The sequence below is a fragment of the Strongylocentrotus purpuratus genome, unplaced genomic scaffold (genome assembly GCF_000002235.5).
Source record: "Strongylocentrotus purpuratus isolate Spur 01 unplaced genomic scaffold, Spur_5.0 spur5_scaffold_7, whole genome shotgun sequence".
Lineage (NCBI taxonomy): Eukaryota > Metazoa > Echinodermata > Echinoidea > Camarodonta > Strongylocentrotidae > Strongylocentrotus > Strongylocentrotus purpuratus.
The window spans coordinates 33801357-33815026 of NW_022145613.1; the positions used below are offsets into that span (position 1 = coordinate 33801357).

The following is a 13670-nucleotide window of genomic DNA, read 5'->3' on the forward strand; positions in this document are numbered from 1 at the left end:
ATTGTCATATAAAATAATGGTTATTCTCATTGCTCTTTTGGTGTAATGTAAGTTAAATTGCTTTAACTATTATTTTGTAACATGGGTTTATTTCTTTTGTTTAATTACCAATATAGTGATGACTATATATGTCCAATCTTTAGAGTATATGATAAAGAAAAAACAAACAAGTTTGTAGAAATGAAAGGGGGGGGGGGAAGCTATTTATCTCATGCAGGACCATAGTTTAGTAATAAATTCCCCAAAACATATGAAATGTAAAGAGATGTGTAACATGATAAACACATATAAAAACAGAACGTTATTGATATCGTTTCGTATGATCTGTGTTCCCTACTAGCTTGGCAACGCCATGGAAAACATGGAGACGATGTTGAGGTCTGAGGAGACGAGGGATGTGAAGCGAATGAAGAAGACTACGATGCAACACATCCATGAGAAATGGAACCAGATGGTAGAGATCAACATCCAGCTTGACAACACTGGCCATACTTTCAAGAATGAAATCCACAAGGTTAGTTGATGACACATTACCTTCTTTTGAATGAAACAGAACTAAATTAATGTGCTGAATAGTATATACATTGTATTTAGTGTAAATTCAGATTTGTTACAATGATAGATTGCCAAAGACTGCATTACACTTTACAAGCTGAAAATATAAAAACAGACATCAGTAATGGATGATACATAACTTGGACAATCCTGTACGTATAGCATGACAGAGATATCTATTTCATCCTGCATCCGTTTTATAACTGTCTTAACCGCTTATTTACTCTTTGCATGACAAATATCATTACAGAATTTCAACATATCTATATCTTTATTGTAGATTGATATATAGAATATGTAGTAACTGTGATATTTTTCTTATGTGTATTTATGATATATGTCTGTCCATTGTGACAGGGATTTATTAATATATCATTACAGAATTTCAACATATCTATATCTTTATTGTAGATTGATATATAGAATATGTAGTAATTGTGATATTTTTCTTATGTGAATTTATGATATATGTCTCTCCATTGTGACAGGGATAATTTTTCTGAGTTAAAAAATATCAGTATTGACTTTTAGCTTTTTTTTCCCCTCAAATCATTTTTCATCTTTTTTTTTATCTCCCATGTAGCTTCTCAGTGAAACAGCGCTTGTCACCATGACATTAATGCTTTCATTTAATTGTCTATTTTAAAATAACCAGTGAATTCAGAAGGTTACAGAACTAAACCCACAATAATTTAACTAATGTACCAATCTGTTAATCAGGATTTTTGTTTTATAATTTTTTTTAAAATTCATAATTAGTTAGAGTATATCCTTAAAAAGGATTTTTTTTTCATACTTTCATCTACATATAGGTCTTAATTACATGTCTTTTCATTACGACAGGAGTTCAATAAGTGATTAATAGTATGCACATTTGCATTTCCGTAGCATTTAATTTTCTATCCTCTTCTCTTCCATTTTAGCTTGTCAATGATACAGAACTGGTCACCAAGTCATCCATCCACTATGTGGAGCTGACCATTAGGTCCTTTGGAGAGCGTAAGATCTACCTAGATGACCTCTACGATTCTCTCCATCAGAAATACTCTGCAGAGGAGACGTTCAAATCCCAGTGGGAACACTTCGTCAGAGATGCAAGAAAGGTAAATGCACATTGGAGGAAGACGATGATGATACTAGCCATTTTTTGCAATAGATATTTCTTGAAAAAGTTGTTGATTTTCTTTTTCTTTTTGCAAGGAAAAAAAAATCATTCAGTATACTTATCTTGTGTTCATTTAAGTGTCCATATTCTATTTTGTTAAAAAGAAACTTAGAAGTGTAACTCCTTCGAGAAATATAGCTTTGTCTTGAAGGACTTGCGCAATCTCTCTTGACACTGGAAGGGGAGGTTTCAGATAAAAAAAGTTCTTGAACTTATTAGCCTGAACCAGTGATTGTATTTTAGAGACATTTGTGATACAGTTTGCTGATATTTGTAGAGGTGACGTGTTCGAGTGGATATGTCATCGGACTGTTGATCACAAGGTCCGCGGTTCAAGTCCCGCCGCTGCACTAATGTCCTTTGGCAAGGCATTGATCTGTAGTTGCCACACTTTACCCTGGTGAGGCAAATCGGTACCTGGTAGGATAATTCCTTGAAATGCACTATGCGCTGATGATGGCTGCCGGAGCTAAAGCCAGGCAAATACTTTCCAAAGGTCTTTGGACGCACATACCGGTAGTATTTAGTTATATATATATATATATATATATATATATATATATATATAAAATGTGATATGCGCTATACAAGAACCGAATATTATCATTATTATTGTTATACTCTTCCACAGACAATTGAGTTTGTGATCAACATGGAGGGTAATGTGTTCCCCAGACTGACTGCTGATGCTCAATCCTTGGCTGATGTCAAACAGAAGAAGATTGACTCCTTCCAAGAGACTGTCACGGTGAGTGTTTTACCAATAAGAGTACTCTACTTACCATGGGCACATGTCTGCTTTTATTATAAAAGCACCTGCTGGTAAAGAGGAGAAGAAGGAGTGAGAGGTTTACAGTGAGAAATGTACAGATGTGTAGATATAGAGAGAGTCATAAGTAAAGGGTGAGAGAGAGAGAGAGAGAGAGTCATGAGTAAAGAGTGAGATACAGAAAGAGAGAGCGAAAGAGAGTGAGAGAGAAAGAAAGAGAGAGAAAGAGAGAGAGAGCGAGAAAGAGAGAAATAGATTGGGAGGGTAAGGGAAGAGCAGGATATTAAGAGAAATATGTGTACTATGTAACAACTGAAATGCAGAAAATTGCCCCAAACTATTAGATGAGATGAAGATTGAAATATTTCAATCTCTTCTACTGCAAACCATACAAAATCGAAGTTTAGAAAAGTTGTATACACATAAATTTGTGGTGCAGATAAATATGTAATGTACATACCCTTTAAACCAATTGAATAGTAAATCTAAGAATACACAGCTAAAAGTTCCATGCAAATGCACCTGAAGCCGTCCCTCAAATCAATTTTATAAATCATTTTATTTTACAGAGAGTAACCACTGAGATCCAGATGCGATTGAAGACTGCGGAGATGCTCGCTGCCAAGGGAGATACAGGAGGAGAGAAAGAACAGATCGTTGAGAGACTCACATCTGCTCATCATCGCTTCATGAACAGAGTTGGAGAATACCAGATTGTGTTGACGTTGAGCATCGACTTCTACCAGAAAGTCAACAAGGTAAAGCATTCACCAGGGCCCCCATTCATGAAACCCACTTTCAAACTACTGCCACAATTCAGTTGCTCTGACATATTCTCTGGTGACGATTGCTCCTGGCTTTATTTTATTTGTGATATTCTGAGATATACGAAGGGGGTTGGGGTTGCAAAAGGGTTAAGGTTAGGTAAAGGGTTTGGTATAGGGTTCAGTATAGGGGGTGGTATAAGGTTCGGTATAAGGTTTGGTATAGGGTTCGATATAAGGTTTGGTATAGGGTTAGATATTATTTTCAAATAAAGTATTTTGTTAGTGCAGTGGAGCATGTGTTTTACATCCATAGTTTTCTAGCAAAAGAGCTCGCAGGCAACCAGATGCAGTGATTTCAGAAGGATATACCCGTTATTGTAACTTGTTTATAACAAATTTTACTGACTTCATTATTTGTTCCAGGTCAACAAGACTATGGATGAGGCGATTGCTTCTTACCATGATGTCCCATTACCAACACACACTTCAGAAGCTCAGATCAGACTTCAGCAGCATGAGGAAGAGAAACGTTATATCACAGAACTGTACACTACTGCTGCCAGGAAAGGAGATGAAGTCATTGCAAAGATTAGACAATCGGTCAGTACTAAGGGATTTTGTTTCAATTGATAACAAAGGTGTATCTTGGTGTAATCTATACACCTACAACTTTTGGTGATGCTGCCCTCAGTGTTCAGTCTTCTATAGGGTAAAAAGTTCATATTTTGGTGGTTGTCTAGTGTGCGCTCTGCAGGGGGATACATTCGCATTGCGCGGCAATACAGATTGCGATATTTCTAGTTAAACAATACCTTTAGATAAACTCTAGCTTTCATGTTTCCATTATGTTTCTCTTTTGTTTTGTAGGATCCTGTCTCTCCAGCCAGGAGGGATATTGAAGAAACCATCCATGCTATGGAGGAGAGGAAGGAGCACTGGCTGAATGAGTGGAGCCGATACAGGCAACGTCTCACCAAGGCTGGTGAAGACACAAGCCTCAAGCTTCTCAAGTCAGAGGTACTAGCTTGTCTGGGCTGAGACGGATGTTTGCTATTGTTAGCCATTGTTAGCCACTTCAAGAAATTACTAAAGTCACATCTATTCTGCTAGAAATTACTTTATTACCAGCCTACATATATATATATATATATATTTACTAAGCTGATCTATGAAAAGTGACTAACTTTTGTTTATAATTGGCCCAAACATTGTAGAGCGGTGGTATGCTAGCTATACTTGTTTATGGTATACATTGTTATGTGTATTTTACATAGTATCTAAAAGACTTTTGCAAGACTTTTTCACAAAGGAAGAAAAGGAAAATCAAAAGAAAGAAGGGCAGAAGCCACTTTGCTTATTCAGGAGGTTAAGAACATCTACAGGAAAAATAATCTATGTACAACACTGTGCTAACTGTATATTCATTAATTTGTGTTGCTATTATTTGCATCAAACAGTTCATCATTCATCTTCAGCGTGCGGAGGATGAACTGGATGGAATGAAGAAGAGCAGAGAATCGGTCTCTCTCACCATCGAGAAGTTCCAGGATTGGGAGGCTCAGATCAAGGTATGCATTCTGTGAAGGTTTTCACTGATTGAGAGGATAAAGGTTTAGAGTTAAGCAGATCCTTATAGGAAAATGGTAGCTGTATTTTGATTTGTTATAGCTTGTTTAATCATAAAAAGGGGTTAAGGGAGGAGGGACGAGGGCATTCACATCCTTTACTTGTGAGTCTCTGCGTTTTGTTCTCCATATATGTGAGCATAAATGCTGTTTTTATTTAGCAATACATTGACGTGAGCTACAATCATTATGAAAAAAATCAACCTTGTACAGGTGGATGGATACTAACATCTTTTTCAGAGTATTGTGTTTTATTACCTGTACATCCATGATGATATGAACTTTACCATTTCATATCATATCATTTTGTGTATGTAGGTTTTGGAGGACCAATATCAGCACTACCTGAGCACCGCTCACATCGCCCTGAAGGGCAAACCAGCAGACAAACCTAGTATTCAGAAAGACATCCAGGAGGTTCACACATACTGGAGTAGCTTCACGAAGAATGTTGACGATTACAGGAAGAAGATGGAACTAGTGGTCAATCTACGCAAGCAATACACAACTGTAAGTATTCATGTATACGGTCATCGTATGGTCATTATGGTCCAAAATTACATCTGTTGAAATTCCAGTCACATGTTCTTTTTGTCAAAGTGTAAATATCTTCTTGGAATTAAAATGCATCTGTGAATCTTAAAGTTAGACATCAATGTGAATGATGAAAAGAGGCGCTATGATTGAAAATTTGTCTCTAATTTTGAAAAGTTGTCTCTAAATTTGTGTGGTATAATTTCTGTTTGTAAAGTTGGTGGCTCTGTATGGTAAAAAGATGTGCTGTACATTGTCCATGTTCATTCTAAATCTAGTCATGCTTATTGAAAGATGATAATATTTCTCTTTGATTCTGTCCTTTCATCATAGCTGGTGAGCAATCTGAAACTTGCCGATCGTCAGCTCCAGGACCTGCAGCAGCCCAGAGTCTCAGAGACGCTCACCATCGAGAAGTTCCAGGACTGGCAGGTCCACATCAAGGACCTGGAGAAGGAGTACGCCAGCTACGTGAGCAGGGCCAACGTCGTGCTGGACCAGGCACCTCCTGCCTCGACCCTGATCGAGAGAGAACTGAACGAGGTCAAGAACTTCTGGGTCGGCTTCAACAAGTCGGTCCAGGACTACAGGGATAAGATGCAGCTGGTTGCAAACATCAGGATGCAGTACAAGACTGTGAGTCCCTTTACATATCAATATCTCCTCCCAACAGAATAAAATACTTCCTGGGAAAGATTATAGCTGTAAATACTTGTATAATGCCAAACAATTTGAACTAACTTCACAGTTTATTCGGGTGAAAAATTATTGTCATTAAACATTATATCAATGTTGATTACATTTCTTCCTTGATTAGATAAAACCAAATGAATATGTCTGCATGTTGAATTATAAATATTGTTGAGTCCTCCCCCCCCCCAATGCATTAAATTGCTTAATAATGCTATAGATATAATGGTACCATGGTTTTATTGTTGTTCATCTGTTGTTTTTACAGTATTGATAATGTCGAGCAGCCGAAAATTTGCAGAGTACATATGTTTAACAATATCTTGTCTAACTAAAGATGCTAGAATACTCCATTTGTAATGTTCCAAATATTGTTAAGTTTTCCTTAGTCAGGAAACCTTAAAATGATATATTTCTACAAGGATACACCAACCTTTCTAACTACGTATGTCTGTACTGTCTATCATTTCAGTTGATCTTGAATATGGAGCAAGCAGAAGATGACCTGAATGAGCTTGAGAGCACACCTCACTCGTCATCTCTCATCATTGAGAAACATGAATCATGGGAAGCACATATCAAGGTGAATATAACATTCAAAGACAAAGACTGATTTCCATTTGAATCTTTTCTTGTTTTGTGTTTATTTGATCATTTTTAGGTACATGTATCTAAAACCTATACCAAAAAGAACACTGAAGATACAATAGATATTATTCTACAGTTTATTTCTGTTTATATTTGTTTGAAAGGTATGTGTAGATAAAGATTTTTAACATTTTACTAATAATGATGTTTATTCATGCTTTATATTTATTTATATATATATATATATATATATATATATATATATATATATATATATATTTATTTATATATACGTAAGATGTTTTAATCTTTGTCACTCGGTTGATTTACTGATTTATTTTTCACTTATTGTTTTATTGAAAAATAAATAAAAGCTTTGAATTTAATTGACTTGATTCCCTCCTTGATCGTCTCTCAATGCAGGTCCTGGAAGACGAGTACAAGAAATACCTGAGCTCTGCCCACATTGCTCTCGACCGTAGGCCTCCCTCTGCTGGCGTGATTGAGAAAGACATAGCCGAGGCAGAACGCTACTGGTCTAAGCTTCACAGACAGATAACTGACTACAGACATAAGGTGGAGGTCATCTTCAACATCCACAAGAGATTCAAGACGGTACGTCCAGTGTCCTGCCTTCAATCAAATCTCAGTTGATCTTTAAGTTTTTCAATGTTTCCTTTAATTTAAATCCACTGTCTTTCCAATTTTTCAGATGTTTTAAAATCATTTTTTATACCATTTAAATCCACACTGTACTACTTGTAGCTACTTGCTCCCTCTTTATAGAAAAATTCCCCAATCAGTGCCTGTTGGTCCCCCATGATCCTCTTTTTCTTATGTTATTTGAGAGCTGATTTAATGAGATAGCCACCTGTCACAGTGACCTCACTGGCTAGCTGGGTGGTCTAATCCCTTCTGGCTGAACTAGTACAGCCAGCCTTTAATGTTCTTAATTATAATCCTACGTGAATCATTGGTGGGTTCTGGTTGCTGGAGAGTGTTGTATTAAAGATGGTCACTGCACTAATATCCTTTGGTAAGGCATTAATCTACGTTTGCTACTCTCCACCCACATGAAGTATAAATTGGTATCTCATCTTGAAGGAAGAAATCTTCAAATGCTTGAACACCTTTTGCGGTAGCCAGGCTAAAGCTTGGGTTAAATTATTGATAAGAACATTCTTGATACTGTTGAGGCTACCTCAGATGATTGAGACGATATAATCATTATAAATAACGTCATCCATTGCTTTGTATTTCCTTTCGAACAGTTGGCTGTCCGAATCCAGAAGGCCACCAAGCACCTTGGAGAACTCAAGACTGACTATGGAGAGAAGGCAGAAGACCTGCCAGAAGTCCAGAGGAAGTTTGCCACTTTTGAGCAAGACATGAAGGTAGGTTTGTAGTTTCTTTCGACTGAAATGGTTGTTTCTGCGTGCGCAGGCACTTAAATCATATTTTTCTAAAAATAAGGAATCTACATTTGTCTCTTGCATAAATGATTTAATTAATTTCAACCATTTGAATATGCTATCAGTTAACTAGATCAGAGTATATGTATTGTAAAAATAGGATGTATATATATATATCCTATTTTTACAAGTTGTTAAGGAACCTAAAGTAGCTAGTCAAACTGGAAAATGGCATTACTTATGTAGTATGGATACGGAAAAGCTAATTATTTTGCTGTAGAGTAAGGACTTATAATTTCACTATACATCACTGTAATTAATAATACTCAAATGTGAAAATTATACTCTACCAGAGCGCATAAAATTGGTTAACGTTTGGCATATTTCTCATATTGAAATAAAGCAATACTCTACCAGAGGCCCGTTTCATAAAACTTGTTATCTATAACAAATGCTAAATTTTTATAACAAATTTGCTCTCAGCCAATCAGATGCCATGATTATAGTAGCTTATAACAGTAGCTTGTAACTTGTTATTGATAACAAGTTTTATGAAATAGGGCCCAGATCTAACTATTTTTGTTCAATTTCAACCTTTTCAGCCAATCGCGGTAGAACACAAGGACTTTGTGAACGTAGCCACTGCTGCCCTTGCTAAGAACCCTCCTAATGCCTCTGCCATCAAGAGGGACATTGATGATGTCAACCGCTTCTGGAGCAAGCTGAGTGTTTCTCTGGAAGACCAGCGCAAGAAGCTCAAGACTGCGCCAAAGTTCCATGATCTCTACAAAACTGTAAGTATTAGCAAACCATCCTCTCAACTTCAAACATACAGCACAGTCAGTTATAGACTCTACCATTTGAGTTTTAGCCCTTTTGATGTTGATTACATGAATATATAATTTTGAAGTTTATTGTCCGTAGTTACACTAACATTTGATTTGTATTATTTTCAGTATTGGAGCTGATGAATTATCTATCCCTTTCTAGGCCATTGTGATGAATTTATTTACAAAAAAATGTGAATTTGTGTACAAAAATTAAACTGTTCAACTCATTAAGTTGGAAAATGATGAAGCCTAGCTCTTCTTCAATGGAAATACAAGATTTGTCTGATACCCTGTAGGTGTTCATTTGTCATAATAAATTTGAATTTGGATAATATATTGCGGTTGGCAGACTAGCTTTCAACTAAAATCAATCATCCAACAGTGTCTATGTCTGCAACATCATTGGAACTTTTTTTGCAATCTTGTTTTAAAGGTTGTGGAGTGGCAGGTGAAAGCAGAGGATCTACTGGTGGCTGTTGGCCAGAAGAAACCTCTCTTCACTGCACAGGAACAGGCAGCAGAGACATTGGAAGAGGTGGAAGACTTCATTGAGAAAGGAGATGCCAGACAGAAAGCAAGGCTCTTCAAACTGAATGAGATGGCCATTGAGCTATACAGTAAGTACCTGCAGGACAGGGCAGGGGTGTATCCAGATTTTTGCGAGGGGGCGGGCAGAGCAGTCTTTAAAATATCTGATTATAACAAAATTTTGAGGTGGCTTTTGTGGCAGAAATATGAAAGAAGAGGGCACAGTTTTTGGATTGTATACTTGAGGTATGTCATTTTGGTTCTGAAAGGGGAGGAAAGGCAGGCCAGTGGGACAGTATCCTTGATAATTTGAAAATGAGCTTTGTCTAATATGCTGAAAAATTTAACAAAGATTTCTGAATCAGTATCAAATAAATGAAGAGTTGTTTAAATGATGCTTAAACAGAATTAAAATCCAAGTTGCAACAATTTATTTGAGGTCAGTGCGATGCTTGTAAGTGTTGTAGTAATTTACTCTCCAATGTTTATGTGATGCTGGTATAATTACTGAGATATATTTAGACATAAATGTGTGATATTGCTGTAGATATGTACAATGTTATGGTAATTTTTAAGTACAACTTGTACATTTTTCAGGTCACAAGGTACCACCTCGTGTCACCTCAACTGTCAAGACAAACCGTGAGCTCCTTGATGCTCTTCAGGTCACCAACGATGAACTCTTCGCCCTTGCCAACAACCTACCCCGACAAACTGTTCCAGTACAAGCCAAACCAGACGAGACAGTACTACCTCAAATCCAACGAACGGTGCAAACGGTACCGCTGTTCCAATCCCAGAAACCCGTGCCGGCACCGCCAGGTCGGGTAAACGAGTCCGTGGAACCGACCAGTCAAAAGCCGGTGGAGACAAAGCCCTGGCAGCCACCACCACCACCTAAAGCAGTGCAGGAGAGTGTGGTACCACAGTACCAGAAGCCAGTGCAGATGAAGCAGTGGAATGCACCTCGTCCTGTGCGTCAGGTAGCAGAGATCATCCTCCCTGAGGAACATACAAGCGATGCAGAGATGCCATTGGACAGACTCCCAGAGAAGAGTACCAAGTCCATTAAGGTACAAATTATTACAACCGCCCGTCATGCAAGTTTATTACTCATACCCTTAGCAGATGTGATAATTTAGGGCTACTTCGGTAGCCTTCATGTTCTAGTACATCCTCCATGTTCCATTCTCTTGGGGGAATGGCTAGTATCAGTTTTTAGGAAGGAGTTATTGTTATTGTTTCAGACTTTTGGCATTTGATTCAAATATTGATGCCATCTACATGCAGGTTTCTATACCTTTGAGTTAAGGAAGCAGTTAGTAGAACTGATTTATAAATGTTTATATTTACATAGAACTTGATATATTCTTTGAAAATTGTGATCTTGGTTTTAATTGTTCTTACAACTTAAAGCGGGACTGCACTACTTTTAGTTACTTGCGCCCTCTATATAGCCAACAGTGCCTAAGTGGTTCCCGTTGATCCCCCATGGTCCCCTTTTTCTTATGTTAATTGAGAGCTGATTTGATGAGATAACCACCTGCCAGTGACCATGCAGGGAGGTCTAATCCTTCCTTGCCAAATTAGTGCAGCTTTAAAATGTAATGTTGATATTGATATCCTTCCATGCAGCTTGTCCAACCTGAATCGCCTATAACACAGACCAGGAAGGAGCCGGTAGAAGCCTTCCTAACCTTCCCAGCACCGGAACCAGAACCCCCCAAGCCAGTTGGTTATGCTCCTTACTTCACCAGGAAGATCAGGGACAACCTTGTCAAGCAAGGCAGAGCAACTCGTAAGTTCTGAGTGATTGATTAAGCCATTGACTAACAAAGTCTCTCATTCCCTACAACCAAAATACAGGAACAAGTACAAAGTCTGGTTCCTTCACACAATGGTTTCATCAAATGAGTGGATAAGGAGTGATGGCCGTGTGTTCATTTGGTTTATTTTATGGTTGATAAGGACATCTGCTTCACATCACTGTACTTTCCTATAATCTGATCCTACTTCTATTTGCCATATAACTCCAGCAGTCATTAGTACAAATTTGTAATTACATGTATGAACATCTCTGTCACCGATATGATGTTCACTGCTGGATATCATAGTCTGTCATCATCCACATCTTAAAAAATGATCATTGACCCAAAATGGACAATTCAGAATAAATGATCAGAATTACGTACATATTATACCTCTACTATAATAGTGGTAATGACAATGTGATGATAGATGTGTGTATGCTATTTATGATCGCTCATTGATATAGTTTCATGTTTAAAAAAAGCAAGGGGGTAAGAAAGTGCATGATTGATCAACGTGATTTCAGAGATTAGTATCAACATATACATGTACCAAGAATTCAAAGAAATTAGTGATAATATGAGAGAACCATGAATTCAGATTTCTTTCCATTGTATGCCAAGATTGACATGTCAACACTTTTTGATGATCTTCTACAGACAAATTTATTCAAAATTGCTTTTGATGATTAACTTACTCTTTTCACATTGATGTATATAACATATGTATTGTAATTTGTAGGTTTATTTGTAATTTGTTGTTTTGTTTAATATCTAATTGTTTATCATTGTATTTTGTTTGTTTGAATGCTTAGAGACTTCGGTGGTAAGCACTTTATAAGCATCGTTTTTTTTATTAGTAGTATTATTATTTTTAAAATTTTATTATTCTTTCTAGAATTGGACTGTGTTGTGAAGGGAGACCCTGCGCCCGAGGTGGAGTGGTTCAAGGATGGTGTTCCCGTCCGTACGTCCAATAATCTGAGAGTGGAGTGCGGAGACGCAGGTATCTGTGCCCTGAGCTTCTACAACACTCAGCCTGAAGCGGCAGGAGTGTACTCCATCAAAGCTTTCAATGTGATCGGTGAAGCAGTGTGCAAAGCTGAGCTGCACGTACAAGGTAGTTAGTTATTCACAACTTTCTGTTTTCTTTTCATTTTATCAACAATTCAAGCATGGAGATTACGGTTGTTATCCAAAAACAAGTGTTGGTGATGTGTATTAAAAAAAACTTTGCTAAAAAAAAAAAAATCCTGGTACTGAATGGATGATATGGTATACATCAACATTGATATATCTGAAAGAGGTTAACTGCAATTTGTAAGCCAACTCTTGTATAAACCACTGTCATGATGAGCAACAAAAAACCATTTGACTTCAAAATCTAGATTGTCTGTGACGTTCTTGATCCAGGGCCCTGTCGTATAAAGATTTGTGATCAACCTGAAACAATTGCAACTTGGTACACAAAAGATAGGCCATTGTAACGTTTTGTTTGAAGTCATGTAAAATACATTTTGTTCCTTACTGAATGGACATGTGACTGTTGATCTCTCCCATCTGGTTTCACACATATTTTATAACACATAACTATGTCTGTTATTTTCAATTAATATGTTAGATTTTTTGTTCTTCCTAATTTATTCATATGAATTTTTTTAATATCATATATCTTTATGCTCGTTATTTTTATTTCATGTGCTAGCTTTTTATTTAATTTTGTGTTATATACATGTATGTCATCTTTAAGTAGTTTTGCCTATGTATTTATATTCAATTTGGAGTCTTTATGATCTGTTTTATGTTTTTTACACTGACCTTTTAGGTTGATGTGAGTTTTACCGTGAATAAATAAATTCGATTCAAATCAAATTCAATTCAATCACAGCTGTACAGGAGGAATTTGTGCTGCCTAAGGAGGTACCTAAGGTATCCACAGGGCACATCAAGCTGACTCACAATGCTACCATGCCTAAGTTCATCGAGATCCCTGGGGACAAGAATGTAGAAGAGGGCAAGCCTCTTATCTTGGAAGTCACTGTGGATGCCTACCCGCAACCTAACGTAGTATGGTAAGTTTAATGAGTAAAAGAGGGGAAAATGTGGGTAAAGAGAATTGGTTTCAGTCAGACAAGGTGCAAGACTGACATATGATGGAGATGACTGTGGTTTGGACCTGTGAGAAGTATTTAATAGACGAAACCATCTTACAGCGATTCTGGATATAAGTGTTGATTTTTGTATCTGCAGAGTTTGGGAGGAAATGAAAGATTTTTTCCAGGGGATTTCAATGGATTTTCCTCTGCCCTGTTTTTTTTTTTTTTTAAGGGATCTCCCTCTAGTAAGTTCCACTGTATCATAAAATGAATTAGAAATTGATATAAACTTTGGAAATCAAT

At 37.0% G+C, this 13670-nt stretch overlaps 1 protein-coding gene across 2 annotated transcripts in view; it reads left to right on the forward strand.

Annotated features, from left to right (window-relative positions):
- Window positions 1–13670, forward strand: part of LOC587668 (titin) — a 174881-nt gene that overhangs the window by 69374 nt on the left and 91837 nt on the right. For both annotated transcript variants that reach the window (XM_030974183.1, XM_030974184.1), the window contains exons 28-45: window positions 341–514; window positions 1479–1658; window positions 2352–2468; window positions 3059–3247; window positions 3680–3856; window positions 4124–4273; window positions 4714–4824; window positions 5200–5391; window positions 5749–6051; window positions 6578–6688; window positions 7117–7308; window positions 7965–8087; window positions 8708–8899; window positions 9369–9552; window positions 10061–10536; window positions 11099–11261; window positions 12170–12391; window positions 13160–13343. In XM_030974183.1, the coding sequence (XP_030830043.1) occupies window positions 341–514; window positions 1479–1658; window positions 2352–2468; window positions 3059–3247; window positions 3680–3856; window positions 4124–4273; window positions 4714–4824; window positions 5200–5391; window positions 5749–6051; window positions 6578–6688; window positions 7117–7308; window positions 7965–8087; window positions 8708–8899; window positions 9369–9552; window positions 10061–10536; window positions 11099–11261; window positions 12170–12391; window positions 13160–13343 (3440 nt within the window). The remainder of the gene's footprint in view (window positions 1–340; window positions 515–1478; window positions 1659–2351; window positions 2469–3058; window positions 3248–3679; window positions 3857–4123; window positions 4274–4713; window positions 4825–5199; window positions 5392–5748; window positions 6052–6577; window positions 6689–7116; window positions 7309–7964; window positions 8088–8707; window positions 8900–9368; window positions 9553–10060; window positions 10537–11098; window positions 11262–12169; window positions 12392–13159; window positions 13344–13670) is intronic.